We start from the raw sequence: 21,374 nt of genomic DNA, 5'->3' as shown, positions 1-21,374 counted from the left end.
CGTGCGGAGCGCCCAAAAAATACAGATGGAAACTGTCGCAACACTGTTAAGGCTTTTTTTTTCCACTTTAATACAAACATACATAAACACACAAAATATAAAAGTTTACCTTTTATATTTTGTGTGATCCAACACTAAAATCAATAAAAGTATCACTAATCTAAGTGCCAATTGTGCAAATGGGTTTAGTCACATTTAAATCACTGTCATCCTGCTTTGCATCAGCTGCAGCACAGCACCAGACTTTGCATTTGGTCAAGGAGAACAAAGATCATTGAGGTTCAACCATGTAAATCTAGACGGGGAAGTAAAAGTCTTTGGTCAACATAGAGACGATACAGGGGATCTGCTTATTGCGACCAAATCCAGGCAGGTTGCTGGAGGACTCGAAGTAGCGTGAAACACCGTAGTTGACTCGCGTCATGATCTGCATCAGATCCAGCTTCCCACTGTAGCACTCCAACATCTCACACAACGTCAGTATGAACCAGGAGCCGTAGGTTGTGTTTCTCCATGAGTAGTATCCTGCAGGACGGGTGACAGTGTTAGCGCTCTTAGAAAACACAACAACGAGGAGGCGATCGTTCACTATAATACACAATCCTGACACTAATAGTAGCTGGACTGGTGACTGAGACAAAACACTGATCTATGGGAGGGCATCTGTTTAGTTCAGCTGTGTGTTTATTATTACTACGATGGTACTCAATTTAATTTAATATCATTTTATGTAGTAAAATATCGATAGAACTGATACCAGCGCTGGTATTGGATCAATACTAGCCCGATACGCTCGATGCTTTAGTTTGTCAGTCCCCTGTAAGTTTCTCCCATTCATCAGAAAGGAGACGTGTGTGGAAGCAATGCTCCTCTCATGCAGGCACGCTTTGCTCCGCCCCCTCCTCCCTGCTCTACTGCATTCTGATCTCCTGCGGTCATGTGACTCAGCAGCATCAAGCAGAGCCATGTAGGTTGCAGTGAGTGAGAAAGCAACACATTGTTTAGAGGTACGTTACGGTTGTTAGTGCTATTAGCTGCAGGGGAGGGACGACACAGTGAGCTCACAGGAAGGCGTGGTTGAAACGCAGGTGTGCTGGGTCCGGTTAGATGACATCTTCTTGGCTTTTTCAGTGACAGCAGAGCAGAAAAATGTGTGTGTGGCAGCAGCCTTGGAGTGACCGTTTCCAGCATGCAGAGCACCAAAACAACAGAATCTACTGCCATAGACAATAAACCGAACAAACTGACAGTGCTGTGTGTGTGTGTGTGTGTGTGTGTGTGTGTGTGTGTGTGTGTGTGTGTGTGTGTGGTCCTTGCCACAGTCATCTTAGCTGTTACTTTAGCAGACTGATCACCTAAAGGCTGTATTAAGACATTTAATTCTACATCCAGCCCAGTCAAATCAGTTCGATAAATGATGGGACTGGAGCAGAAAAAATATACCTCAAAAATGAACCATGAAAGATGTCTGAATATAATGAAGTGTTGTATTTTATTCATACAACAAATTAAAAACAGATATTCCAGAGTCAAAATCCATGAAAAGCTAAACTAGTTATTGTAAAAAAAAAAAATCACAGAGGTTTAGTTGTCACTAAAGTGTGTCCAGAATTTTTAAATTGATGATGATTTATGTCATAGGTCACGACACTCTGCTTTCCTGCAGCAGTTGCCTTTTCAAGTTAAAAGTGTCTATATTTGGCACATCTGTCGGTTTCTGAACTCAGAGTTTTCAGAGTTGTGTTTAATGTTTTGGTTTTTATTTCCATTCTTTCTTCAGGTCGTCTGGTTCTTGGTATTGTTTCTGTCTGGTTTCATTGGGTTTTTTTTTCATTAGTATCCTGTTCCTCTTTTCTTCTTAGTTAGAGTTTGTTCTTTTATTGTTATTTATCCCGTAACGTTCTTGTATCCACGTCTCCCTGTTTCAGTGGCTTTTTTTCATTTCCTGTTTTATTTTGGTAGTCATTGTCTCCTGTGTTTTGTATTTAGTTTGACATCTCCTGTGTCATTATCCTAATAATTTCCCCCTTTTTTTCTCCGACATGTTTGAGGCATATATTTTAATGTCCCATTTCTGTATGTGGGCTACATCCTGAGCTTAAAGCATTGATCTTATCGCAGTAAGCGTGTAAATCCCTGTCTCTCCTGTGTTCTTTATCAAAATGTTTATTTTTACACCTCCCATTTCTTATCTTTTAATTTTTTGGAGATTAAGTATTATTTGCACTTTTTTTGGTCTTTTTTATGGACTTTGCCATCAGTTCAAATAAAGCTCACCTTTTCCCACTGGCCTCCATGTGAGTCCACCCTTTAGCCAAAATGTGATGTAGTCTATTAAGATAACAGAAAACACTGTTTGTACCTGGAGCGGTGGAATAGGCGTACAAGAAGTCGGCCTCCACAGGAATCTTCTCAGACGTCTGCTCGTGTCCTACACTGTCGGTCTCAATGACTCCCTCATCCAGGTTTGTACCACGGCATGCCTGAAAAGGAAGGAGAAGCAGATATTATCAAAGTGCTTCTTGAAGCTCCACTTGGCAGACATCTTGAAACATCTGTATAAACATCTGTACAAAGTCACCAGTCAAATCTGCTAAAAACTGCTTGTATGTACTTTTTCACAAGCTCTATACATCCATTCATTTTCTGTCACTTATCCATCTCTGCGTCGCAGGTACACTAATCCAAGTAGAGATGGCCAGACCTCCCCCACCCAGCTGCCTGCTCCAGGTGAGGTGGCTGGGAATAAGCTAAGCGTAACTACCTGAATGTTTCTGGTGGATGGAGGATGTAATGTACAGCTAGACATACAGTTTTTTTGCATGTATTTTTAATCTTAGCACCAAAAGCATTCAGATTGTCACAGTCAAGCAGGTGTGTACATCCGTGTGTCTAAAAGTTGTTATAGCTTTCCAGAATGGACTAAACCAAAAACAGAATTTCAGGAAAAAAACTTCTGTGTCTGTCATCCTCCTGAATACTGAGGAAAACAAGCATCTTTCAGTTGAACTCATTTTGACCACTACAGAGGACAAAATGAATCGGCTGGGTCTCGGGAGAATATGTTGAAGTAGAGCTGGGCGTAATACCAATGCACACCACAAGATGGTGCAGTGACACAGTGTAACATTATTAAGAGGAACTTGTCATTTAGAAGGAAGACTGGCAAAATGCAACACCTCTTGAGGAAATGGGGATAACTGCTCTCTAATATTTGGTATTAGCTACACCCGTTTTAAGGTGGCATTAACTGTAGAAAGGGAACAGTCTAGATGTTGTAACATGTAGTAATTAGCTTTTTCTCATTGAAAGTGAGTTTAGACTTTTTATCAAAGTTCCAAAGCAAATTACGATCAATGGAAATATTTTACAGCTTGATCAAATACAAATGAAAACATGACTGTATTCACAGAAGTGTACCACACTGGCATAATTATCTAACCTGAATGAAGAAGAGCTTTGGCTTCCCCACCAGACCCGCACAGTAGTCTCCTCTGAAGTACTTTGCCAGGGTATCGAACCTTTCGGGGCCATCGGTGCCGTATATCACGCCCTCATCTCCATGACTAAGCAGCACACACACGAATGATGCATTGTTCTTGTGGTCCTCTTTGGATGCTGGAAACACAGCAGAGTAGATGGGAAACAATATGAGTTATTAGTCCAGTTGTTTTAAGGAGTGCTACTAAAATAGGTTTAGGTTTTTAGGTACTTCATATTTCTGCAGTACATGTGTTTGAGCTCCTGCCTATTAAAGCTCACACTCCCAAACAGTCCAGTCTGCTTTTATTTGTTAGTTAGCATGGCCCTCTAACAACTGCTAGCAGCTAACACGAAGCTTTGTATGACTACAAATAAAACCTGGCAATAGTTCTGCTAGTCTTAGGCTACGTTCACACTGCAGGTCTTAATGCTCAATTCCGATTTTTTGATCAAATCCGATTTTTTTGTCTGCTTGTTCACACTACAAATAAAATGTGACAGCAAACGCGCTCTAGTGTGAACGCTCAAAGCGGCCCGCATGCGCAAAAGAAGACGTCACACACAACGCGCTCTGTTTAGACCCAGACCAACAGTATTGTTTGACTGATGGCTTTAATATAAAGACTTGTTTCGGACTTTACGTTTTCCAATTTTGCTTTAAGTTATAAAGTTATTGTGTTATTTACATTTGGCCTAATAATGATCCTTATTGCTGTTTTAGAGAGGAGCGGTGCTTCAAAGGATAGTTGCAGATTTCTGTCAGAATCTGCAGATTATACAGTACAAATAAAATGTTCACGTTTCTCCAACGTTGTCTTCCCAACAGTTTCACTGGATGGCCAGGAAGCGTTCACGATGTCTTCTCCGGCGCTGATAATTGGCGTCTGTCTTGTGTCAGTGACGTAAAAGACGGATTTAATGCGACATGACCATTCAAACAGCAGTCGCTTTCTAAAACATCAGATATGTATCGGATTCAGGACCACATATGAAAGTGACCCAGATCGGATTTGAAAATATCAGATTTGTGCCGTTCACACTGTCATAGCATGATCGGATATGGGTCGCATAGAGTCAGAAAAGTCGGATTTGATGCGCTTTCGCCTGCAGTGTGAACGTAGCCTTAGTCTCCTTGGAAACTCAGTAACTGGAGTTTCAGTGACACAGACGGAAGGTTGCAGGAGCAGATGTGTAGCTTCACCGAAAGTACAAAATTAGGTAAATCTAAATAAAAAATGATGACAAGGTGAGACAGACAAACAAGTGATCTGAAATCAGTCTGAAAGTGATAAAATTTATGCAGTGTAATATATGATTGCTGGGTTTTTCTCTGTATCTATTATTGTACGATCTACTGTACAATATAAAAGGCCTTGAGGCGACTGTTGTTGTGATTTGGCGCTGTATAAATAAAACTGAATTGAATTAAACTGAATTGAATTATTTAAATAATAGTAGAACATGTTAAAGACCAGGTGTTTTGGGGTTCTTGTTTTGTTTTGTTTTCTAATTACAGATACAGGCATTTGAAACTGCCACTTTCAGCCAGGGGTCAGCCAGGGGTCAGCCTTGGAGTGGATCTATTTTTACACAGTAACACGCCCATTTCACTCAATTCCAGGGTGTCACCAAGAGATGGCGCTTTCTTCCAAAATACTTTGACTTGGACAGTTAGCTATAGATGACTTTCTCAGCATTATTACAGGGTCTTTACCTTATAATATAAAGCACAGTTTAGATTTGGCACTGTATAAATAAAACTGATTTTCACATTCTTTTGAAAGCTTTCATTGTAAATGTATAGTTTGACCACTCACACTTTTTAAGGCAGGACTGAGCAAACAGAAGCAACCTCATGGTGTCTTCCCAAAAACGGGACATTAGAGGACTACAAAAAAGAAGCAGTCTATCCTGACATGTGAATTCCATGCATTTAAGATTTTCCTGCTTGATATTCAGTTTCGACAATTTGAAATAAAATAAACAGGCGTGTTCTGTCAGATCGTTGCACCAAATAGAAATTACTTCTTCTTTTTAAAGAAATAACTGTTAAGCTACTTTTAAGTTACACTCTGTGATAAATTCAACATGATGTCACAAAGTTTGCAGATGTATTAAAAACAGTTTGCGTAACGTACTCTGGACCGTGTACTTTTAAAAACGGATTTTAAGAGTAAAATAAAAATCTAAAACTCTTTTGTGATTAATTTTGTTAAAAGGACAAAACACACTGATGGCACTAAGAAGGCTTCACAGACAGGCAGAGACGGGCTTTGCTGCTTATCTCTTCGATCATTAAGAGGCGACGACATTCAAATGAAGCGCGGCAGCTGAATTATGAGCGCTAAAAGGAGAAAAGCAAAAATCCCTCATTTGAACTTTGTCATAAAGATTTGGGGGAAAAAAAGAAAATGTTTTTGTAAGAGTTCTGTAAATACTTTCTGTCTCTGATTCCTGGAATAGCGTTTACATGTGTTCGAATCACAGCCGGCATAGAGCGGATATTTGGGTTTGGAAGTCGTTGGCCTTCTGTTTGAACGATCAGCTATGTGTGATTGACTTGATACTCTGCCTCTCTGACCTGTCTGTAAACGCTGGCCTTAAAATTACTGCAACGATTTATCAGAGATGTGCAGAGCGCAGACGGTTAACGCAGCAATTTACTGCATTTTAAAATAAATAAATGAATAAAATTTTATTTATATAGCACCTTTCTAGACAGAATCACAAAGTGCTGCACATAAGATAACAAATAAAAAAAAAATGATGCAATGCTCAAATTATTATTAAAACTACTGTTAAGACATCTACGTAATATATTTAAAGTGTTTATTTATTCATTCATCGTCAGGATTCAGACGGTTCCTGCAGTTTCCCATAAATTCTGCATGGTTTATTCCCTACATTCAGGTTTAGGGGTCATATGATGATGATGAAGCTTTGACTGAACAATGGTAAATGGTAAATGGCCTGCATTTGTATAGCGCTTTTCTCAGTCCCTAAGGACCCCAAAGCGCTTTACACTACATTCAGTCATTCAGTCATTCACACACACATTCACACACTGGCAATGGCAAGCTACATTGTAGCCACAGCTGCCCTGTGGCGCACTGACAGAGGCGAGGCTGCAGGGACACTGGCGCCACCGGGCCCTCTGACCACCACCAGTAGGCAAACATGAAATCACAAGAAACCATTTAGGAAAGAAATTAAACAGATATAAATCCTGAATAATCTAAACCGCATAGTTTAAAAAAATCGTAATCTTTAGGGGCTGAAAGTGCTGTTTGTATAGTTGCTCATTAACAGTGTTGGTCAAGTTACTTGAAAAAAATAATCAGTAACTAATTACTGATTACTTCCCAAAAAAGTAATCCCGTTACTTTACTGATTACTTATTTTCAAAAGTAATTAATTACTTAGTTACTTTTTAAAAACACGATTTACAACCTGAATAGGTAATAAAGAAATAGATCTTTCAGCCTAATTCTACTTTTTCTGCATAATCCATCATACAAAATGTAATCAAAAGTCTCTTTTTAAAACTTGTTTTATTAGTTTTAATCTTTTAACTTTATGCATCAAGCAAACATTAAATTATATGCAACATTCTCTGACTGGAAGAAATTTGTTTAACATTTAAACCTATTTCCAGCATGTAAAATAAAATAGTTTTTTGTGTTTACACTCAGTCTTTCAAATAAATCAAATCAAAGACTCAGCGGTCCTGTTGCTCTATTTTCACCTGTATACCAGGCGGAGGTTTGCCCTGGTGTAGGTGTGCCGCAGCGGTCAGTGGAAGGATCTGGGAGTTTCACATTGCCGTGGTAGCTACTCGGTGCTTGCTCGGACGTTTAGGGGGTTTTTTCGCTGTAAAAAGAAGTTTTCTTCCCACGCAGTGAACAGCGGACACTAATGTTTTTGTCACTTTTTACGGAATCAAACTCAAAGTAAGGTCAGTACTTCCACGCTTTAAACGCTGCACGCTCATACTCTCTCCTGCACTCGATATATTATCCATTGTTGATCTGCACACAGCTGTTGCCACGAACGTCGCACTCGCTTACGTCATTGTCATGAGACACTTTCGCAAAAAAATCACGGTTTTAGTAACGCAGTAACGCAGCGTGCTTACGGGAAAGTAACAGTAATCTAATTACCTTTTTTGCAATAGTAATCCCTTACTTTACTCATTACTTGAAAAAAGTAATCGGATTACGCGTTACTGCCCATCTCTGCTCATTAAAACCTGGTCAAAATTAAGATTTTCCACATCTATCTATATAAATAAGTAATGACTGCACATATACCTGCTGTTGCATTTGAAGTGTCTCTTTCAAAGTGCAAAAAGAGTAAAAGAGCATTAAACTGAATCACAAACATGATCCAGCTGCAGACAGCATCAGCTGACAAACTGACTTCAGCGTAACAGCATGGGGAGGATTGTTCTCCACACACACGTAAACATGAATGACCAAAACTCTTCTTACCATCTAGCATTAGTTTCTTCATCTGTGCCACAGTCTGGTTCTGGTGCACTTTGACCTTGTAGCCCAGCTTACTGAAGGTGTTCTCAACATTGACAGCATCAACATCTGTGCCATCACGAGTGCTCATCCCTGCAGAGACACACCAGCGAAAAGGCAGCGTGCTGTAAACATCAGCGTCTTCAGTATAGTTTCAAAGAGGACGTGTATCCTGACTTCACCCTGACTGTGACACTTTGGACTGATGACACTGAGCCTGATCTTTGTAGCAATGACACAAACTCCAGTTTCTTTTTGTCGTTTTAATCAAGTGTTTCTGTTAACTGTCACAGCACGATTCCTCTCCGCTGTAACTCCATGAAAAACAGCAGTAGTCAAATCACAGTGGTGACTATGGCAACAGGAAGGCCCAGGCAGAGGCCAAACCTATTTGTGTGTGCAATAAGAGTCAGTGTGGCCCGAGCGGCAGGATGGACTCACTGTTACCTATTGTTGGGTGGAAGTTCTTGTTGTTGATAACCAAACAGGTGCCGATGCATGGGTAGTCCATCTTGTAGCGGTAAGAGTCAGAGGCTTCTGGTCTGCTGCTGTTCATTTCCTTGGTCTTACCCTTTCCTGCATTTGCTTGTTTCCTGAAAGTGTACACACAAACGATGTGATTACCCTTCACTGAAAAACTTAAGAACTTGTTTAGTGGGCATCATACTTAAAAGAACATTTTAACAACTGTGCAGATACATATTGTAGATAAACATCTTTGTTTAGGTCAGGTGTTACTACAATGCCAAAATTGTTTCCAGGAGTCGGGCAATGTTCAGAGAAATTAGAAAAACTATCACTTAGTAAGTTAAGTGATAAGGTTAATGACAGGAAAATTGGAAAAAGTGCAGCTTGTTTGAAAGAAGAAAGCCTCTTCTCTCTGAAAAGAACATGGTAGCAGGGCTGCACATATCTGTAGAAAACCAAAAAGAGCACCTCATGCTGACTGAGGGGGGATGATTTGGGTTTGGTTTGCAGCTACAGGACCTGGGCACCAAGCAGACAGGCAATCATGAGCTCCTCTGCATAGCACATTATTCTACAGTGAACTGTGAGGCCATCTGCCTAATAGCTAAAGCTAAGGCTCATATGATCCTGATGACACCAGCAAATCTAGAACAGAAAGGCTGAAAAAGCAAAGAATCAACGTGCTGCAATCAGCCGAAGTCCTGCAACGAGACCTGAAGAGAGCTGTGCATAAATAAATGCCTGCAAAGTCTCAATGAACTGAGGCAATGTAGTAAAGAAGAGCGAGCCAAAATTCCTCTACAGCAATGTCCTTATCAGTTCACCACTGTAGAGGAATATTTGCTTATACAGGAAACAATTAATTCAAGTTTGTGCGGCTAAACGTGGTTCTGCTGAATCATTGGGTGTACATGTTTTTCACAGAGTGTACAGCATCCTGCAGAAACTTTCTGTTTCATATGACTGTACGGGGAGTCAGGCTGTGAGCAGTAATGCACAATAGTTACCACAATTTGAAGAGGCTGGCATCCACCACATCCCCCTCTCTCTGCGTGTCACCATCAGCCATGTTCCTGTGCACAGAACAGAGAAAGAAGTCACCACAGAAAGAGGAAAACACCCTGTGACTCCTAACAGTCTAACAGAGCATGCCAACCTGTGCAAGCTCAAACTAGGAAGTCGCTCATATGAATATTAATAGTTTGGTGCGAAGCAGTTTATACTGTTGGGTGCATGGAGGCACCCAGCCTGACATAAAGCAGATTCTGATGGATCCACACAAAAAGCAGAAGCTAAACCAAACTTAAGATGTAGCTCATAGCGAAACTCCACTGATGAAACAAAAACCATACACACCCATTTTTATTAGTACAAAGGACAAAATGAATCTATTTAATTACAAATAAAATCTAAAGTCAAATGTTAAACTCTCATGCTGTTTCCGGACAATATCAGGATATGAGTTTGATAAATTACTCCAACACTGGGACGAGGTGCGTAAAATGTAACTGCAGACAAAAACTACAAACCTAACATACGACAACTGTACATTAAATTGTTACGACAGCTAATGTTACACAGTAATAAAGACGAGTGAACAAAGTCCTAAAATTGACATCCCCACGCTGTTTTTTTTAAACAGTTTCATTTTAGTTACGGCTCCGCCAGAAAACATACAAGTGAAACAAAACGGCTCACAGGAGTAAAAACAAATAAAGTAGAACATACCTAAATAAACGTACCCTGTAACGAGACAGTAGAAAACAGTAGAATGCGCTTTTATGACATCTGTGGCATAAATAACGTCAAACAGGAAACCTCTCACTTAAAACTTGTCAGCCAGTCGGGACGCCGTCCCAGAGTGGGCGGGAGAAGAGAACGTCACTTTTTAAAAAATCCACCTTTATTGAGAACAACAAGACGAAACATGTCGCACATCAGGCTGGCAAGAACACAGAAAGGAGTACAGAAGATACAAGTTAGTGTACCATAGACACAAAGCGCCCGCGGTTTCTAATCGTTCAAACACAACATTATGGAAATATATTCAAATGTTTAAAAAGGCGACACGTTGTTGTTCTTGCTGCCCATTACTGAGAAAATACAATGCGTTATATACAAAAGTAATTCAATGAAATTTGGCTTACGACGGGAGAACTTGGATTTATGAATATAGAATTTGGACAGTATAAGAAGCAGGTTCGTAACATAAACGTGAGAACTGAGTTTACTGTCATTATCAGTGTAACCAAACTATTCTTCCAAAATAAGGAGAAACGAGGCTAAAATAACTTCCTTTGCCTTGTTGATCAAAAAGAATTCTTGTGGTAAAAACTAGACTTTGTGCCAGCAGATATTTTCCACAGAGCCGGACCAGTTTGGTCGAAAAGAGGGTAGAAATGTGCAATCTGGAAGAAACAGGTTCCTTTGTCCCGTTCTTCTTTTTAGAGGTTGGAAGAAAACAAGACTTGCAAATTTCAGTTCCAGAGACCCGAGGACGCAGAATGGGTTCTGTTTCCTGTTCAGAGGCGCAAAGTAACAGGAAACAGTAACAAAAAAAAGTTACTAAAGTTCTGTGCATAAATAAAGGACCGAGCCATCTGTTTGTGAAAATATGATCATTTTAGGGGAATTTTGTTAATTTTGAAAGAAAATCAAGGTCACCTACTAATGAAAATACATAATGTGGAATAAAATTCAGTAAGGAGGTTAGGCTCTTTAAGAAATTCTTCATCCAATCAAATGTGAAAGTGTCTTTTATTGTTCCAAATTCAAAAAATTCAGTAATCATTTATCAAGACTGCTTTTTTTTTAGAAAATGAGTTCAGTTCTTTTTGAGGCTTGAACTTCTTTACCACTTGTCCCTTAAACATATTGATAATTTATCCCATGTAATTTTCAGGAATGCTTTAGTTTAGACATTGCTGGTGTAACTTTGCTCTACATACGATCCCGGGTTTGTTTGTATGTTACAGTTTATATCCACACATCTGCTTTTAAAGCAAATACTACTGAACCATCAGCTGATCTGAACTTTCTTCAAACGTTTCAAACCAGCTGTGTAAATGATTTGGTCAGTTGGATGAATAAACTTATTCCTGTGTGTAAAATTCAGAATAAAACAAGTGAGATTCTGACAACTGGGGTTGTTTTGAGATGGTAGAATGGAGACGCCAAAAAATAAAGAACACTTAAAAGAAATTTGACCAGCCTGCTGATGCTCTCTACTTATCACTTTCCTTACCACTTGCTCTACACTACCTCACATTACTCCATGTAAGATCTACAGAGCTCTATAGTTTTACATATTCGGGGGTCAGCATCCCGAGATTGCACGATGATGCAAGTCTTGAGATTCCTTCAGCCTTTGAAAGCAGAATTCTCCCTTTTAATGACAAATCTTGTGGGAGCCACAAGTTTAATCTTTTTATTTTCAATCATGGAATTAAAAATGTTGAAACATCGCTGTGATTCATTGCATTCAATATTAATGCCTGGATAACTGAGTTTTTCACAGGGATATTTGAGACCGAACCAGTATTACACTCCTTAACTGTTAATAATTCACACTTTTTAAGATTAAGGCAAAGACTGAAGCTTTAGAGAGAGTGATAGAAATACCCTGTAAGTTTGCATCATTTTATATAGGAGCAAAGCAGCTGAGCACCAAGAAGGAAAAGATACGGTCACACTGAACGGCCTTGTCTGATGCCTCCTTGCACATTAAATCTGGCTGATGACCCATGTTTAACGTTATAACGTTCTGATAGCGTTGCAAAGCCTCTAGAGCCAAGCTTTTAAGTTAATGGTGTAAAAACTGATGTTCAACTGTGTCAAAAACAGATTATAGCCATCTGGAATTAGGTATGAGTAATCCAACAGATCCAAGATAAATCTGAGATTATTGCCTGTTAGGTAAAAAAGCAGCGTTACCCTTTATCTTTAATGTTTTTAATAACCAACCAATAGTCTAATCTAGACAGACTTGAATGGTACTTTTTACTCCAGGTGAAGAATATCAGATCTGGAAACGTAGCCCTACATATGTCCATTAAGTCAAATCTATCAATGAAAAGTTTAAGGAATGTGTTTCTAGTATTGCAGGTAAGTGTCCATCTATCATCATAGGATTAAGGAGATTTTAAAGTTTCCTCTGTGAGAGATACTGCATGTAAACAGAGTCAGGTTGAGGTCTGGACTTTGGGCCATTGCAACACAATGATTCTTTTCTTTTTTAGTGAATGACGTGTCAAACCTACAGCATGATCACATGACAAAAGATGGAAGCTGTTGCATCAGTATATGTTTTTTATTGTAATACATTTTTAACTATGGAACTAATAGTGTTTTGTGTTTCCCAAACAAGAGCGAACACTAAAATCATCCAACACTGATGTGTTTTTACCTCAGTGCAAAGTGCATTTGGGTATAGTGACAATTAAATCATTGTTATCCCGCTCAGCACACGACGACAGACTGTATACATTCAAGGTGGCCAGAGTGTAGATATTAGGTTCAACCATGTAAATCTAGACGGGGAAGTAAAAGTCTTTGGTCAGCATAGAGACGATACTGGGGATCTCCTTCTTCTTGCTAAATCCAGGCAGGTTGCAGGACGACTCAAACTGGCGTGAGACACCGTAGTTGACTCGCGTCATGATCTGCATCAGATCCAGCTTCCCACTGTAGCGCTCCAACATCTCACACAACGTCTGTATGAACCAGGAGCCACTGCTTGTGTTTCTCCATGAGTAGTAGCCTGCAGGACGAGTGACAGTGTTAGCGCTCTTAGAAAACAGGTTTGGACACCACATGTGACACATCAGCTGCATTGTAGACCAGAAAAGAAAAAACAAGGAAACAGAAAAAGGGAAGCATAGACAGAAAATGAACAGGACAATGTGTCGATGCTTGTTCTTCACACCCCAACCCATCGGTTTATAAGAACGACCCAGAAGGTGGGTCCTGAGGTCGGGACGTCACTCTAAAATGTCCCGTCCATTAAGAGAAACTGTTTGTACCTGGAGGGGTGGAATAGGCGTATAAGAAGTCGGCCTCCACAGGAATCTTCAAAGATGTTTTCTCGTCTCCACCACTGTCGACCTCAATGGCTCCGTCATCCAGGGCTGAACCACGGCACGCCTGAAAAGGAAGGAGAGACAGATATTAGCAAACTCAAAATCGATCTCACATTTGGCACACATCTTGAAACACGTTAGGGAACTTGGGCGGGCAGTTATTCGAAGCATTATCTAAATAAACTTGAATTTCAGCAGAACCAGGACATATAAACTAAAGTTATCAGTCAAATTGGATATTTAAAAAAGGGTTAAAGGTATATTTTGTACATTCCAATCTTTAAAAGTAGTGTAAAACCTCCCAACATTAACTAAAGCTCTCGAACAATGTGAAGAAACATCTGGACTTTACATCCAAAACATCTGTGTTGGGCAAGTTGTCCTCAAAGCTCCTGGAGGAAATCAAAGTGGCTAAAAAGTGGCTGTGTTAGCTCTGACTCATCAGTTAAATATAAAGAAATTTAATGGTTCGATTTTTTTTCATGTACATTTAAAGTGAAAACAGAGTTTTGTTTTTAAAAGTTCCAAAACAGATGACAATTAAAGCAACACTTTGAACTTAATAAACTACAAATGAAGACGTAACTATATAAAGACTGAAACACAGGAATGTGAAGACACATCGCAGAAGTGTACCACACTGGCTTAATGAACTCACCTGTATGAAAAAGAGCTTTGGTTTCCCCACCAGACCCTTGCACTGGTTTCCTTTGAAGCACTGTACCAGCGTATCAAACTTTTCACAGCCGTCAGTGCCGTATATGACACCCTCATCTCCATGACTAAGTATCACACACACAAATGAAGCATTGTTCTTGTGGTCCTCTTTGGATGCTGGAAACACAGCAGAACAGATGGGAAACACCAAGGAATCATTAGTCCAGCTGTTTTTAAACAACCCCTTATACCAACTCACAAGCTTTTATTTTGGCGGAGCTACTTTAATAGAATGAACAAAAATAAACTTTTTTGGGACATTTTATGTTCCTTCACATCCTCTTTTCACTCTTCTTTCTCAACGGGCTAAGGCTACTCTCCTAAAACGACTAGGATGATTGGTTCAAACCAAACCAGACAGTGCCTGTTATGTAGGTAACTGGTCTATAACATCCGCCAACTGCTAACAAAAAGCTATACCAACATTAGAACAACTGGTTGTATTTGGTGGTTAGAGACTAATCACACATAGGCTACGTTCACTCTGCAGGTCTTAATGCTCAATTCCAATTTTTTGATGAAATCCGATTTTTTTGTCTGCTTGTTCACACTACAAATAAAATGTGACAGCAAACGCTCTCCAGTGTGAACGCTCAAAGCGGCCCGCATGCACAAAAGAAGACGTCACACACAATGTGCTCTGTTTAGACCCAGAGCAAACAATATTGTTTGACTGATGGCCTTAATATAAAGACTTGTTTCGGACTTTACGTTTCCCAATTTTTGCTTTAAGTTATTTTGTTATTTACATAATAATGTAAATAACCTAATAATGATCCTTATTGCTGTTTTAGAGGAGCGGTGCTTCAAAGGATAGTTGCAGATTTCTGTCAGAATCTGCAGATTATACAGTACAAATAAAATGTTCACATTGTCTTCCCAACAGTTTCACTGACATCTACACTGGATGGCCAGGAAGCGTTCACGATGTCTTCTCCGGAGCTGATAATTGGCGTCTGTCTTGTGTCAGTGACGTAAAAGATGGATTTAATGTGACATGACCGTTCAAACAGCAGTCGCTTTCTAAAACATCGGATATGTATCGGATTCAGGACCACATACGAAAGTGACCCAGATCGGATTTGAAAATATCGGATTTGTGCCGTTCACACTGTCATACCATGATCGAATATGGGTCGCATAGGGTCAAAAAAGTCGGATTTGATGCGCTTTCGCCTGCAGTGTGAACGTAGCCTTAGATGCAGCCGTCTGGTGGTTACCACAACCACAGCATTTCACTACAATCAGCTCACATGTTGACTGTAACAGGATGGAGAGGTTTTTGTGAATACAGAGGTAAGCTTTAACGTCTTCTTACCGTTTAACAACAGCCTTTTCATCTGAGCCACAGTCTGGTCATTTAATGTTTTGACCTTGTAACCCAGCTTATCGAAGGTCTTTGCAACTCTGGCAGCATCAACATCTGTCCCATTACGAGTGCCCATCCCTACAGAGATACACAAGCAGAAAGGCAGCACACTATAAAGTCAGCACTGTCTGGAAATCCTGGAAATAAAATCCAAACAGAATGCAATGATTTAAAATCTCATAAACTGATATTTTATTCACAACAAAACTTAAAAAAAACATCAAATCAAGTAATACATTTAACTGTTTCATGATAAATATACAGCTCATTCTAACCCAGATTATCTGTGAAAAAAAAATATTAAAGTTTGTTAAATATGAAACATGTAAATGTGACAACTATTACAAAAAATAAGAACTGGAGAAAGAGGCAAATACTTTTTCACAGCACTGTAGGGTTACCTCAGGTTAACTGGCCACATGTCAGTAACGTGGTTGGGTATCATATCACGATTGGACGCCCAGAATCTTTGGTCCCTCGGGTGGCAGTACGTTACCAACAGGCATGATTTTATCATTGCTCAGAAACACTCCCAGACATCATCGTCTGTGCATACAGTTTATTTCCATAAATGCAGGTCAGAGCTGAACCACGCAAAGAAGAAGGCATGTGTGAACATGATCCAGCGAGGCTGCGGTCTTCTCTCGGCCAAAGCCGATTAAGATGGAGTGAGAAGGTGGAAAACTGTTCTGTGACAGAATTTGAAATTCAGTTTGGAAAACATGGATCCTCCAAACTAAAGAGTAGAGGGACCATCCAGTTTGTTATCAGCGCTCTGTCCAAAAGTATGGTGGTGCATTAGTGCCTGTGGAACTAACAGCCTTCACATCTGGCAGGGGACCATCACCATCGACTTTTAAACTGCATTCTTTATGTGGCTTCGTACTAGAAGAGTACGGGTGCTGAACTGGCCTGCCTGCCTCCAGATATTTCACCACCTGCAAACAGTTGGAGCATCACGAAACAGGAACATGACAAATAAGAGTCAGGAGTGCTGTGCAGGTAGAGTCCTGATATTAAACAAGAACGGGAGAACGGGACCGCGCTCGTTTCCTCTGCTCTGTGGACAATGAGGTGTTGGTTTGTGAGATCTGTCGCTGCATTCGGTTTTACATTTTAGTTCCAAGTTTGTTTTGGAACTGGGATTGTACTGGGAACTGTCACAGCATGATTCCTTTGTACTGCAACTGCACAAAAAGCAAAGCAGTGGAAAGTACTTCATTTGACTTTTTGTACATTTGGAAAAATGTGGGAAAATCCCATCTCCCTTTTCACTGCAGGCACTGGGATTTGTCACAGCAGCAGCTGCAAAATGATCCTACAGATCCTACTGTTACACCACAACGTGTGCACATTTACAGCTGGGTGAAGTGAGAGGGAAACATCTGCACCATAGAGGTGTCGTGTCTTACAAATACAACACTATTATTGAGCATAGTGTAAAAAGAAAACAAGCACTCCCCGACATTCTATAAATCTGGATAAGGATATAACATACAAACACTCCTGTGACAGGAAGTCCAAGAAGGAAGAGTTCGGGTCTTAGGAGGTTAATCAACCACCATTCAATCTCCAAACACGTGCTGGGTAATAACATTTAAAGGATCTTGTGTTGGTCTTCACTGTATTTACGTTTTATTCAAGATCATATCCATGTTATGTACTTGTTTTCTTTTCCTACTGTGATAAGTTAAAAACTAAAAAGACTGTATCAGGTTGTTTTCATGCCACAGTGTGAAATGAAGTGTGAGGCACGATGTAGCGCAGCTGATGAAATTTGGAAAATTAGTGAAGTTTGGAAAGTCAGAGACTGAACGAGCACTGTGACGAGGCAATTTCAGGCTGAGACAATGATCATGAAATGCAAAGTGCCTCAGTCCATCTGAATGACTGTCTGGACCCACTGTTACCACTGTTGTATATAGCATTTGTATTCTATTTTATTCGATTGTATCTAGTATTTTATTTTTATTTTATTTTATTCTATTCTATTGTGTACAGTATCTCATAGATATCTTATTCCAGTGTTTTTTCTCTAATTTTCTATGCAACTTTGCACTGTCCACTGCTGTAACAAAACAAATTTCCCACACATGGGAATAATAAAGGTTATCTTATCTTACCTGTTTTTGGCTGGAAGTTCTTGTTGTTGATAATCACACAGTTGCCAATGCAGGGGTAGTCCATCTTGTAGCGGTAAGGGTCAGAGGCTTCTGGTTTGCTGTCCATTTCCTCAGTAGTCTTGCAACTTCCTGCAGCTTCTGCATTTGCCCTGATGGTGCACACACACACACACACACACACACACACACACACACACACACACACACACACAGACTCATGACTGCCCTGTACTTAAAACATGAAGAACTCGTTTAACACCATCACACATAAAATAAGTTGTTAACAAGACTGTAGCTACTGTAGCTAAACTTGTTTGTTTACCTATGACTTTGATGAGAATATCACACAGATTGGTTTTGAAATGTCATTGTACCAGATAGAACTTCAAAGCATTGGTGCAACTAAGCATTTTCACATGTACCATTTTCTTTTGAGCAGCTCTTTTACGCTCAGCTTCTTTACTAATTAAGCCTGCTGGTTTAAAAACACACTGTGGCAAACTGAAGAATAAACTGTTGGCCGTCAAAGTGAAGACGACGGTAACAGGAGCCAGTTATGTTAAAATATGAAGGAAAACAACCTGAGCCAAGGTCAAATCAGCCAGGAGGTGCACAAGTCTCCACATTTTCAGCAAACAGAGCTGCTACAGTAGTTAAGCTTTCTCAACACGACAGTAAGCAACAACACACAATAGTTACCCATTTGCACAAACTGCAGCATCTACAGTGTCCCCACCTCTCTGCATGTCACCATCAGCCATGTTCCTGCACACAGAAGAGACAAAAGGTGGCGTAGAAATCACCACAGGAAGATAAAGAAACCAAACACCCCGTGGATCCTCTCCAAAGGTGGACCACACCCCTACTAACGCTTACAGTTGGTTTAAAAACACATTTTTGTTTTGGCTGATTAGCTTCCTCATCTTCAAGATTTAAGATCAGTGATGTAGATCATGCTATAGCATTTCTTCGATAGAAAAAGGAGAACAATTACTTTACAAGGAAGTACATGCCATTCTTAGTGTTTTCAAGAAAGAGCTACACTTTCTGGAGAAGTGTATTTTTGGAGTCTGGTTGGGTTGTGCAAGTTGCAAAACATGACTAAAACATCTGGAGTTGATTGATGTGCAATTCTTTAATAATAATAATAACGTATACTTTATTGATCCCCGTGGGCAAATTCCTCTCTGCATTTAACACATTCACTCAGTGAAGCACACACCAACAAACTGGATGGGATTCTTCTTTTCTTGCAGTCCCAACCTGTCAGGTCATGTAGTTTCACAGAGTATGCCAGATTATACAATCTCAAAGTGGAAAGAAAAACCCCACAAGCACAATAGTTACCCTGGAAGCTGTTCGGTAACAGGGATAAGATAAACCTTTATTAGTCCCAAACGTGGGGAAGTTTTTGGTCATGGCAGAAGGCACAGGAGAAGTAAAAATAAGAAAAAATTAGACCAGTAGTTTGGTGGTTTGTGGGGTTGGGTGCCTCCATACACTCAACCTTGTGTCTACCAACATAGAATCTACTTTATGGATTAACTAATATGTCAATATATAAGTTAAAGCAGTTAAAAAAAGCATACTCAGGAAGAGCCACCCTGTTAAACCACACTAAGCTGTAGCTCATAATGAAACCACTGACACAACAGGAAGTGTTTTATAAGGATCATGAGAAAAGTTACCTCACAGTGTGAAAGAGAAAATGACCGTTAACATGAAAACGATGAGTCCGTATTTTTGTTTGATTTTTTTTAATTAAGTTCTGAAATATCCAGATGTTAGTTTGATAAATATAGAATAGATTTATGAGAACACTGCACTACATAATGTACACGTTGTAAAATATAAAGGTCTGTCAAAATGAAGACTACTAACATAAGCCAGCCATATATTACGATGCTTATTTTTCCTACATTATGTGTACTAGTACATGGCACTGGTACATATAAGCCCATTGCTTGGTGTCAGCAAGGCTACGTGATGATGTCATATTTTCCGATGCAGATAAGAGCCTTTGGGTGGACTAAGACAGTTTTCCTCTTTTAAATGGAGGGATGTTACACTTGTACGTAATGGTGTAAAGGCACAGCAGTTAGTTTCAAAAACAGCAATAGTATTTTATGTCTTTTGTCCATCTCTAAAAATATATTTCATTTTCCTGTAATTGCGGGTGCTGTGCTGAACAGTAAACCGTCGTAAATGACTCGTGGCCGATAATCTGCCAAAAACATCTCTCGTCAAAGCCATTTTCTGTCACCAAGTAGATGTTGAGATGAGTTTTTGGAAAATCACTTGTACAGACATTTTACCCAGGTAAAAACTGATTGGCACTAAAAATGTCTTTTTCAACAGAGATTTGTCCCAGAGAGCTGCAAACAAACATAACATCACAGTTTTATTAAGACATTTAAATGGCCAAAAAGGGCTGATGGAACTGACTATAATATAGGTGCAGTAAGGCTGTATAGACATAGGAAATACAGATAAACAGGTCCTGTCTTTATTTTAGATATAACCCCTCCATAAATCTATGGTCAGTCTATTTACCAATATAAGCACACTGAAACATCAAAAATCAGTTTCTAGCACAACACTGGCATCAGGAGGAATACCAATAACTAATAAATACCCTCAATGAAATTCTTTTATATTTTAAGTCTCCCATTTAAATGAGCTGGGCTACCTCTGGCCCCTAGACCCATGTTCAACAACTCAGGTTTAGAGGATCTCAGCCTGTCACAAATACTGGTCACGTGATCTATCCAAAGTGAAAAAACCACAAAACCCACAATGCTTCCTGTAAGTTGTTCATTTGACTATTATTAGTTAGGTTTACTTTTGGGGTTAGGACCACAGACTGCTGTTTCCACACACCCATGTGTTTGAATGTTAACATATTCAAAGCAGACTGATACTAAGGAACAATCATTACTCTTTAACTACATCAAGCTGGAGCTAATAACGAAACTGCAATGATAACAAAAAATTATTTACAACCCTTCTATCAGCATGTTCTTGTTTTTACGTTAAGCAAATTGAAATGCTTCCACGCACAATACCTGGATGTTAGCTTAATAATTACCCTGTACATGAGTGAGAGATCTGTGGGAATATTCCTTATGAATTATATAAATGCCGTAAAAGTGAGTCCAACTGCACACTGGTAGCAAAAGCTACAAAAACCTAACATACGACAACTGTACATTAAATTGCTACTACAGCTAATGTTACACAGTAATAAAGGCGAGTGAACAATGACGTAAAACTAATATTCCCACGCTGTCTTTTTTAAACAATTTCAGTTTAGTTTACAGCTACGTCAGAAAACGCGTTCGTGAAGCAAATAGCTGGTAAAACACGTAAATATCAGCAGGAACACGGCAAACTCACGCAGCGAGTAACTCATAAGAGTAAACACGAACGGAGAAGAAAACACCCAAAATAAACGTACCTCTTAATGAGACAGTAGAAACCAGTAGAATGTGCTTTTATGAAGTATGTTACATAAATAATGCCAACCAGGAAATCTCTCAGTTAAAAGTTTACGCCTGAAACTTTAAGCCAATTGGAACGCCGATTCGGTGTGGGCGGGATGACGTCACTA

General features: G+C 39.6%; 2 protein-coding genes across 3 annotated transcripts; both read right to left on the bottom strand.

Annotated features, from left to right (window-relative positions):
* Positions 1 to 57: 57 nt before the first annotated feature.
* LOC134637666 (caspase-3-like) lies at positions 58 to 10,327 on the bottom strand. Of its 2 annotated transcripts, none has more exons than XM_063488162.1 (7): positions 10,220 to 10,327; positions 9,485 to 9,550; positions 8,457 to 8,602; positions 7,974 to 8,102; positions 3,443 to 3,618; positions 2,363 to 2,483; positions 58 to 525 (listed from the first exon to the last, which is right to left on the bottom strand). In XM_063488162.1, the coding sequence occupies exons 2-7, from the start codon at positions 9,544 to 9,546 to the stop codon at positions 296 to 298; spliced, it is 864 nt and encodes a 287-aa protein (XP_063344232.1). In that variant the 5' UTR covers positions 9,547 to 9,550; positions 10,220 to 10,327; the 3' UTR covers positions 58 to 295. The 2 variants fall into 2 exon arrangements, with proteins under 2 accessions (XP_063344232.1, XP_063344224.1); XM_063488154.1 differs by having other exon boundaries at positions 10,206 to 10,260.
* A 2,481-nt stretch (positions 10,328 to 12,808) lies between these two features.
* LOC134646277 (caspase-3-like) lies at positions 12,809 to 21,357 on the bottom strand. Its single transcript, XM_063500130.1, has 7 exons — positions 21,222 to 21,357; positions 18,464 to 18,529; positions 17,765 to 17,913; positions 15,591 to 15,719; positions 14,214 to 14,389; positions 13,499 to 13,619; positions 12,809 to 13,236 (listed from the first exon to the last, which is right to left on the bottom strand). Exons 2-7 carry the CDS (start codon positions 18,523 to 18,525, stop codon positions 13,007 to 13,009), a joined length of 867 nt encoding a protein of 288 aa, XP_063356200.1. The 5' UTR covers positions 18,526 to 18,529; positions 21,222 to 21,357; the 3' UTR covers positions 12,809 to 13,006.
* Between the last annotated feature and the right edge of the window lie 17 nt (positions 21,358 to 21,374).

This window comes from Pelmatolapia mariae, linkage group LG2 (assembly GCF_036321145.2).
Source record: "Pelmatolapia mariae isolate MD_Pm_ZW linkage group LG2, Pm_UMD_F_2, whole genome shotgun sequence".
Lineage (NCBI taxonomy): Eukaryota > Metazoa > Chordata > Actinopteri > Cichliformes > Cichlidae > Pelmatolapia > Pelmatolapia mariae.
Note: the sequence above shows the minus strand (reverse complement) of the source record. Positions and strands in the feature narration are given on the sequence as shown.